At 48.5% G+C, this 10,212-nt stretch overlaps 1 protein-coding gene across 1 annotated transcript; it reads right to left on the bottom strand.

Annotated features, from left to right (window-relative positions):
- Nucleotides 1-1,903: 1,903 nt before the first annotated feature.
- Nucleotides 1,904-9,751, bottom strand: CCL22 (C-C motif chemokine ligand 22). The gene is made up of 3 exons (XM_061134604.1): nucleotides 9,565-9,751; nucleotides 8,062-8,185; nucleotides 1,904-3,659 (listed from the first exon to the last, which is right to left on the bottom strand). The coding sequence occupies exons 1-3, from the start codon at nucleotides 9,635-9,637 to the stop codon at nucleotides 3,575-3,577; spliced, it is 282 nt and encodes a 93-aa protein (XP_060990587.1). The 5' UTR covers nucleotides 9,638-9,751; the 3' UTR covers nucleotides 1,904-3,574.
- Between the last annotated feature and the right edge of the window lie 461 nt (nucleotides 9,752-10,212).

The following is a 10,212-nucleotide window of genomic DNA, read 5'->3' as shown; positions in this document are numbered from 1 at the left end:
ATTGACCCTCTGGTGATGTCCAAGTTTAGAGTCGTCTCTTGTGTTGGAAGAGGGTGTTTGCTATGACCAGTGTGTTCTCTTGACAGAACTCTGTTAGCCTTTGCCCTGCTCCATTTTTCACTCCAAGGTCAAACTTGCCAGTTACTCCAGGTATCTCTTGACTTCCTACTTTTGCATTCCAGTACCCTATGATGAAAAGGACATCCCTTTTATTTTTTAATTTTTTTGGTGTTAGTTCTAGAAGTTCTTGTAGGTCATCATAGAACTGTTCAACTTCAGCTTCTTTGGCATTAGTGGTTGGGGCATAGACTTGGATTACTGTGATATTGAATGGTTTGCCTTGGATACGAACAGAGATCATTCTGTTGTTTCTGAGACTGCACCCAAGTACTGCATTTCAGACTCTCTTGTTGACCATGAGGGCTACTCCATTTCTTCTACTCCTGCACATTAGACAAGGAGTCTTTTAAAGTGGTTACTCTTTAGGAATATGCACAAAACTGAAAATATTTTTATTAGTCCCCAGGTAGTAGAATAAAAATGTTTTTAGTGCTAAAAAAACAATCAGCCTGAATTAATCCTCATGTCAAGGAGATACACTTTGGAGTGGCAAATATTGCCCCCACTAAGAATGTGCTTATTGACCAGCTGAGTATCTTCTTTGGAGAACTGTCCATCTGAGTCTTTGCCCATTTTGTTATTGGGCTGTCTGTACCTTTTAATGCCATCAGATTCTCATAAATACACATACCATGTGCTTTTATTGTCCACTATTCACAGAGGCAGAAACTGAGGCTCAGAGGGACCAAATAACTTGTTCCAGACACACGCTGGTAAGAGTTCCTCTGTCTGTCTGAACCTGTGACCTATGCCCTTCATGATGCTTCTCCATGCCTCTCGGTCAGTGTTCTGGGTGTCTGGAGCCTCAACCCTGCAAATCTCACCATGAGAGCCAGATCCAAAAGGGAGCAAAGCCCACTTGTGCTAAGATGTCCATGGAACAGAATGTACACTGAGGAAATAATGAAGATGCAGCAAGAGCAGAGAAGTCTTTTTTCTGGTTGTTTCTGGCAGAGCAAGCTGTGTCCAGGAACTCCTCCTGGGAAGCAGACCCATTTGGGGGCCCAGGGAAGTTCGGCACCAGATGAACTAGGTACTCCCCAAATCCACTCCCTCTTCTTCCTGGACACACAGCTTGGCTGTACTTCCCAGCATCCTTTGCTGTCAGGGCGGTCATGTGACTGAGTTCTGCCAATGGCACATGGGCAGAAGCGATGAGCCCCTGTTTCTGGCCCAGCTCATGAAGTCCTCCCACAAGCTTCCATTCTCTTTTCCCATCTTCTGGATGATGGATAGGAGACCTGGTCCTGGAGGAGGCTGGAGCCATGAGAAGGAAGCAGCCTGGGTCTTTGAATGACCACATGGATGGAAGGTCACCACAGACCAGGAATGCCCAGTCAGACTTCATGTGAGAAGACAAAACCTTGTATGGAGTTGAGCCACTGAGATTTGTGGGGTTGTTGTTGCAAGTAGCATTTCCTGACTAATACACTCTCCTCTGTCTCTGTGTTCTCCCTTGAAGGGGGAAGGTTATTGAATGAGTGAATGAATATGCTTCTCAAAGATCTGGACTTGAGGACTGAATGAATGATTTCATCAGCTCCTCCTGTCAAGTGGTCCCGGAGTGGACACATGTCTGGGGTTCCCTGCTGGCACCTGCTCAGCTACTTCCCAGGTCCTGAAGTCTGGCTGAGACTCCCCACCCTCTCACAGGGTGACCTTGGGCAAGCCAGCTCATGTATCAATGTCAGGGGCTTCTCCACCGGGAGGGAGAGGGCCATGGGTCTCCTGCCCCACCTCACAGGAACAGCACATGCCAAGGAACAAAGCAGATACTGTTGCAGAGGATTTATTTTCCAGAAGGCCTGAGGGGCAGGGGCAGGGGCAGGATAGGAGCAGAGGGAGATCCCAGAACACCTGAAGGCCAAGTACATGGGCAACGGACGGGTTAACACTTCTAGTACCTGTAGTGGACAAATGCCCTTGGGCTCTAGGAGGGGACAGAAACCCTGAAAGACACTGATTTTTATGCCTGGCAAAGCCACATTCTCTGTGGCTTCAACCTGAGCCTAACAGCAAATCCCTTAAGATGGGTATTCCTATTCTCAGGTGAGGCTCAGAGAGGTTAAATATTCTACTCAGGGTCACAAGTGACAACCACCCTGCCATGCTGCATCAGGCTCCCTCAGAAAGGAACAAGCACAGATATCTGCAGAACCTGTTGTCCCCAAAGAGGGGCAGATAAGTCCCAAATCCCAGTCATTAGCCTGGCCACAGCCACCTGAGAACAACCTCCATTCAAGGCTCTTTCCCTTAACTATACCCCACACATTCACTCCAGGGGTCAGGAAATCATTGCCTTGTTCCCCTCCCACACATTTCCTAAAGTTCTTCCCGTCATTTATTTGGCCTTTTAAGCATTTGCCCTCTTTACTTATACAAATATAACTAGAGCTTATAATACCAAGCCAAGTGTAGTCATTCACACTGTGGCATCAATTTATTTATTAGCTATTTGGGAAAGAAGGAAGAAAAAATGAGGGACTCTGAAGAGTCCCTCTGAAGAGGTCAGGCCTGGATGTTGGAGGTTGGAGGGGCAGTAAAAACCCAAGGGAAGCAAGAAGGTTAAAGACTTCTAACATGCAGGTAAAACGGGGAAGAAAGATGAATCTGGGCAAATTTGAGGCTTCCTAATAGACCCCACCAGCCCTTCTCTAGATGACCTTTAGTCTCTGTACTGATGCACAAGACCCTTTGGGAGGTAAGAGAGAGAAACTACTTTTATTGACTCAGTCTGCAGCCTCTTACTGAGCCCTGATTCTGAACCAGCCCCTGTGCTCTCTGCTGGAGGCCAGGAGACCAAAGTAACTCAGGTATGCATATTGGTCTAGCTGGTGAGACTGGAGGACAAGCTCCCAAGTCCTGAGAATTCTGGGCAGATGGTGATCAGTGTTGTTAAAGGGAGGCAGAGGGCCCATGGAAATTTAAAAAATTGAATCTCAATTACTTGCTGCTTAGGTCAAGTGATGCCCTGGAGGATGGGGTTGGACGTGTGCAGAAAATGGAAAGACATTCTGGGTGTCAGGAGGAGCCCAGGAAAAGAGCCAGAAGTGGAAAGGTATGACATGGGTTGGGAGAACAGGGAACTGGAGTCCAACATTCAAGAAGGGAAACGAGGCAGGACTGGAGACCGAGGTGCCAGGCTCAGGAGATCTGACCTCAGCTAAGGGCAATGGGGAGCCATGGAAGGGTTTTGAGCGGAGGCGTGACCAACCAGGATGGTGGATCCTCTGGCTTTGGTGGGGCAGAGGGCAGGTTGGAAGGTAAGAGGGGGGCTGAGAGTCACAGCTGGAGGCTTGACTGAGGGTAACAGCTGCAGGGATTAAGACCTCTCAGCACTGAGAGAGTTGTTGGCACAGGCTCATGTCAGGAAGCTGCTGTAACAGGAGGGAGGTAGGGATCCATGAGCCATCCTGGAGGAACCAAGGCCACGGTCATCAGAGCAGGGCCTGCCTCATTGGCTCAGCTTCTGGAGAATCTTCTTCACCCAGTGCTGTTTGGGGTCAGCACAGATCTCTCGGTCCTTCATGGTCAGCAAGCTGGAAGGCAGAAACACCAGGGGGAGAAGGAAGCCTCATTAGCATGCAACAAGAATGCCATGGTCCACTGCAGACCGTTTGCATACAGCAGGTGACGCATAAATGCAGGTGACTCACATGTCTTAAGAAGGACAGTGGGACATAAACATCAAGGACCTCCCATACCCTCAGCCCCAGCCCCAACTGCCAGGACAGGCGAAAATAGAATGCCCAAGAGGCTCGTAATCACTGCTGATACTGTCTTGGGAGAGAGTAGTGGATAGTGGCCAAGAGCATGAACTTTGGAACCAGCTTATCTGGATTAAAGTTCTAGCTCTGCCACTTGTTAGCGAGTCCCTTAACTTCTCTGAGCTTCTGTTTTCACATCTGTAAAATGGGCGTGATAATTTTGGTCCAACTTCCTAGGAATCTGATGATGATTTGATTAATCAAAATATAAACTGGAGTGCTCAGGACAGTGCACGGCAGACAGCAGATGCTATATAACTGTGCCAGGAGCTGGCCCGGAGGTCTTTTTTTAACTTTTTTTTTAAAAGGCAGAGGAACCAGAGATCAAACTTCCAACATCTGCTGGATCATCGAAAAAGCAAGAGAGTTCCAGAAAAACATCTATTTCTGCTTTATTGACTATGCCAAAGCCTTTGACTGTGTGGATCATAATAAACTATGGAAAATTCTGAAAGAGATGGGAATCCCAGAACACCTGACCTGCCTCTTGAGAAACCTGTATGCAGGTCAGGAAGCATTAGTTAGAACTGGACATGGAACACCAAACTGGTTCCAAATAGGAAAAGGAATACATCAAGGCTGTATATTGTCACCCTGCTTATTTAACTTATCTGCAGAGTACATCATGAGAAACGCTGGGCTGAAAGAAGCACAAGCTGGAATCAAGATTGCTGGGAGAAAAATCAATAACCTCAGATATGCAAACGACACCACCCTTATGGCAGAAAGTGAAGAAGAACTAAAGAACCTCTTGATGAAAGTGAAAGAGAAGAGTGAAAAAGTTGGCTTAAAGCTCAACATTCAGAAAACTAAGATCATGGCATCCGGTCCCATCACTTCATGGCAAATAGATGGGGAAACAGTGGCTGACTTTATTTTTGGGGGCTCCAAAATCACTGCAGATGGTGACTGCAGCCATGAAATTAAAAGACGCTTACTCCTTGGAAGGAAAGTTATGACCAACCTAGACAGCATATTAAAAAGCAGAGACATTACTTCGTCAACAAAGTTTCGTCTAGTCAAGGCTATGGTTTTTCCAGTAGTCGTATATGGATGTGAGAGTTAGACTATAAAGACGGCTGAGCACTAAAGAATTGATGCTTTTGAACTGTGGTGTTGGAGAAGACTCTTGAGAGTCCCTTGGACTGCAGGGAGATCCAACCAGTCCATCCTAAAGGAGATCAGTCCTGGGTATTCATTGGAAGGACTGATGTTGAAGCTGAAACTCCAATACTTTGGCCACCTGATGCAAAGAGCTGACTCATTTGAAAAGACCCTGATGCTGGGAAAGATTGAGGGTAGGAGGAGAAGGGGACAACAGAGGATGAGATGGTTGGATGGCATCACAGACTCAATGGACATGAGTTTGGGTAGACTCCGGGAGTTCGTGATGGACAAGGAGGCCTGGTGTGCTGCGGCTCATGGGGTCACAAAGAGTCGGACATGACTGAGTGACTGAACTGAACTGAACTAATAAAAGTCACATAATATAAAACATACTATTTTAACCGTATTTAACTGGACAGTGTGGTGGCGCTAAGTACATTCACATTATTGTGCAACTCTTATCATCATCCATCTCCTGAATTTTTCGCTTTCCTAAAACTTCCTGAAACTCTGCCCCTATTGAACACTAACTTCCCACCCATCCTCCCTACTCTCTGGCCCCTGGTATCTGCCAATATACTTTCTGACTATGAATTTGACTATTCTTAGGTACCTCATAGAAGTGGAACCAAACAGTATTTGGCTGCACCTAATGTATATTGAAATGCCTTTTTAAGGTTCGCTTGATATATGTTGGCTTGAACTTTTAACACTGACTCTCTTCATAAATCCCTCAACGATCCTATGTGCCTCCAGTGTTCTATCTGCTTCACAGTGAGGAAAGTGAGGCCCAAGGAGGTAAAGGAGCTTGCCCAAGTGCCAGAACTGGTAAGACCTAACTCATCGTGCTTGCTGTAAACTGGACGCTCTGGGGCAGGCCCACTCCCAAGAGACCTGAGCCCAGAGAGGAGAGGGGAGCAATAGCCCCAGACCATGTGGCAGTTATGGGCTCGGGCTTCCACTTTTGCCAGAGCTGCAACAAACACCCCTGATCTGCACATGTGTGTGCCCACATACACACAGAGGACCAATGAACAGAAAGAACAAAGAAGGCAGCAAAGCAGGATTGATCTTGGCCGTGGACAGCCTGCCCTGGCTGCTCTGTGGCACTGGACAAGGTTCGGCCCCTCTGAGCTTTGATCTTCCCATTCATTGAACTGCATTCCTTCTAGAGTCCCTTCCGGCTCAAGATCCAATAATCACATGTGTCCCTGGTGGCTCAGTGGTAAAGAATCCATGTGTCAAGGCAGGAGACTCATGTTCAATCCCTGGGTCGGGAAGAACCCCTGGAGAAGGAAATGGCAACCCACTCCAGTGTTCTTGCCTGGGAAATCCCACGGACAGAGAAGCCTGGTGGGCCACAGTCCATGGGGTCGCAAGAGAGCAACTAAGAAGCTGAGTGACTAAACAACAGCAACCGCCTCTCACTGAGCAGCTATTATATGCCTGAAATTGAGTATTACACCTCCTAATTACTATTATCATGCCCTGTGACGCTCAAAAAGGCCCCATCACTCACTGTGTCCATTTATTCACCTGTAAAAAGGAGATTTAACAGTACCTACTACATTGAGTTGTGTGAAGGACTAAATGAGTTAATATTTATAAAGTGTTTATAACAGTGCCTGGCACTTAACAAGCACTCTCTACATGTCCAATAAATAAAAATAAATGATCATTTGTAGGTGATCATTCCCACTATTCTGATGGGGAAACTGAGGCCCAGTATTGAAGTGACCAGAACCCTGGCAGGGCTTCCCGCTTCAGTCTTCTTGCATTTTACCCCTTTGAGGGGTGGACGATGAAGGAGAAGGATGAAGATGAGAAGATGACAGAGACCCAAAGGGGGTCGTGAGTCCGCAGGTTCAAATACCCCACCCCCAGCAGACTCCAGGCCAAGGAAAAGGAATCAAAGAAGCTGAGAGAAAGCAGCAAAGAAGAACAAGGACCCAAGAATCCTGGTTCCAGCCTGGGCAACCCTGAGCAAGTCATTTCTCCTCACCCCATCATGAGCCTGTTTCTCCATGTATGAAATAGAAATAATAGCACCTCCTTGTAGGATCACTATGAGAATGAAACAGTCATGCTCAGAAGAGTGCCTGGCCCAGAGGAAGCACTTAAGTGTCAGCTCTTAATATTCTCCTGGTAAGCATGGGTTGCCTCATTGAAAAGGAATGAAACAATGCCATTTGCAGCAACATGGATGGACTAGAGACTCTCACCCTGAGTGAAGTAAGTCAGATAGAGAAGGAGAAATATCATAGGACCTCTCTTATGTGTGGAATCTAAAAAGAAATTATACAAATGAACTTACTTACAAAACAGAAAGAGACTCACAGACTTAGACAACAAATTTATGGTTCCTGGGTGGGTGAAAGGATGGGGGGCAGGGCACAGCTAGGGAGTTTGGGATGGACATGTACACACTGCCATATTTAAAGTGGATAAGCAACAATGGCCTATTATATACAGCACAGGGAACTCTGCCCAGTGTTACGTGGCAGCCTGGATGGGAGGGGAGTTTGGAGGAGAAGGGATATATGTGTATATATATCCCTTTATAGGTCCCCTTGCTGTTCATCTGAAATCATCACAACTTTATTTGTTAATGGGTTATACCCCAGTAAACAAAAAGAAAAAAAGTAAGAATGGACTGCTTCAAATAACTAAATCTCAGGGCACTGGGGATCCAAGATGCTTCTGATGGGAACATCTCTGCTGACTCAGCCGACTTCCTGTCCCCTGAACCCTACGCTCTACAGCAGCTCGGCACTACCTATCTCACCATGCCACGGATGCACCCTCTGCCATCTCAGAACCAGGCACATGCTGCCTGGTACAAAGGAAGTGCCTGATAAGATCTGCGGAATGATCACATGCTTTTTCTTTCTTGGTACACCCAAGCCTCAGCTGAGCCATCTAGTCCAGCCAGGGGCTCCCCCTGGCATCTGGGCATCCAGCTGCATGCCTCCAGCCCCGGGTGGAGCCCACCCATGTGCACGTGGATCCTCCCAGACAACACCCATCAGGCCCTCTAAGGCCTTTGCCGCCCCAGCTCCCTACTCACACCACGCCAGGCCTCCGGCAGGAATTTGAAGTCCAGTAGTAATATTTCACCAAACGCGGGGGCAGAGGGTAACGGATGTAGTCCCGGCAACAGATGCTGTCTTCCACGTTGGCACCGTAGGGGCCTGGGGGAGAAGGGTGTTCAGAGGTGTCACAGGCTGGTCTCCCTTGGCCCTCATCTGACTCAGCTTTTCCGTTCTCATGTGGAAGGTTGGTGTCCACAGGATTCTGGGCCCTTGAAGACCCCACTCTTGGCTCTCTAAGAAGCCGCTAAGCACCCAGAGTCTACACACTGCATCAGCCCGCTCAAGGGAGAGGGAGTCAGACTGCCTGAGCATCAGCAATGCCCTAAGGGGACTTTCCTGGTGGTCCAGGGGTTAGGACTCTGTGCTTTCCCTGTAGGGGGCACGGGTTCAATCCCTGGTTGGGGAACTAAGGTTCTCTAAGTGGTATAGCACTCCCCAAAGAAAAAAACAAACAAACAACAACAAAAAACAATGCCTAGTGTGGCCAAGAATAAAAAACCCACCAAAACTCAACCAAACAAACGGAACAATGCCGAAGCTCTAGATGGGACCCAGAGACACTGAACAGGAAGGAGCCTTAGAACTTTGCTATTCGAGGTGAGGTCCGTGGATCCTCATCAGCATCACTTAGGAGCTTATCAGAAAGGCTCAGTGCCTCGTCCCAGCCGGACTGAATCAAGTGTGCTCTTTGAAGAACTCTCCAGGTCTTTGGAGAATTTCCCTTCAGCTCACATCTACTTTAATCCCCTTCCTGGAGCAAATGGTGAGACTGGGGTCCAGAAAGGGAGGTGGATTTGCCCAGACCACACAGCAGGACCCCGGAGAGTATCAGGTCAACGGCTCAGACATAATCTAGTCACCCAAGCCCCGGTTTGAGTGTCACTCTACCCTGAGTCACATAACATCTCTGAGACCTAATTTCCTCCTCAGATCCAGCGGGTAATAATAGTACCTACTCTCTGGGGCCTTTAATGCAGGGAAAAGTGCTCAGGAACCCCAGTAAATGAGCAATCATTGTTCCTGACTCCCAGCCCAGTCCTCATTCCCCTACCCAACACAGGGCAGAAGAGCAGTGTTGAGGGGAAGTTCTGGAGCAAGAATGGGGTAGTGAGAGGGCAGGACCAGTCTTCCAAGGGAATAGCCCTTAGCCCTGCTCCTACCTTTCCCCACCCAGGCTGTCCTCCTTCAGGGGCTCCTTATCCACACCCCAAGACCCTATCGAGTTCTCTAGGGGGACCCTGGGCCATGCCCACCACCACCCCTAACCCAGCTGAGGCAGATCCTAGACTCCAAGCTTTCAGCACTGCTCATTTAACAGATGTAAAGACTCAGGTCTGGTAGAAGCAATGGGACCAGCCCAACAGCCGGCAGACCAGCGTCTTCGGCTCTCAGTTCAGTACTCTCTCCACCACATGAGGAAGCTACCCTAGTGTCTGACCTTGACTTCTGCAGAGAGCCCTGCCTCTTCCCAATCTCACCTGCCTCTGTTGCTTGAAGTATCATAGCCATGAGGATGAGGGCAGCCAGGAGAGGGGTCTGCAGGCTGGCCATCGTTTTGACCTGTGTCCCAGCTCAGGTGTGTACAATCACCAAAGGACAGGGAGGTCTGGTATTTAAGCGCTTGCTACACCCACAAGCCTCAGACACTCTTAGTCACCCGTGAGGCCAGAGTCTCTGACATTCACATTATGAAAGAAGAACTCCCGCTTCCTTCAAAGAGGAGGAAATTCTCTGTGGCCAGGAGCCACTCAAAGGGGACCCCCACGCTCACCTCTCCCTGAGTCTCAAGAGATGTGAAATCCCCCTTGAGCTGGGCCTCTTGGAGGCCTGTGCTCCCTGGGGTCTGCTGGCTGTGTGGCCTTGGCCATGTCACTGGATGTCTCTGGGTGTCAGTTTACCCATCTGGAAAAGGGGGAGATGTTTTCAGAGTCCCACCAACTTACCCCAGTGGTTGTTTTTAAATCAAGTGAGAATGGGGACAGGGGCCAAACAGCCCCAAGCCCTCACCTGGAACTGAGGCCCATCTTGTCCCCTTGGTGACCTTCATCATGGGTCTGTCTTCAAAGGGAGAAGCCTATGGACCCCTTGGCTTATTTTCTCTGCCACATCACCAGCGTCCTCCAGGG

This window comes from Dama dama, chromosome 4, assembly GCF_033118175.1.
Source record: "Dama dama isolate Ldn47 chromosome 4, ASM3311817v1, whole genome shotgun sequence".
Taxonomy (NCBI): domain Eukaryota; kingdom Metazoa; phylum Chordata; class Mammalia; order Artiodactyla; family Cervidae; genus Dama; species Dama dama.
The sequence above is the reverse complement of the archived record's forward strand: the minus strand, read 5'-3'. Positions and strand labels throughout refer to the sequence as shown.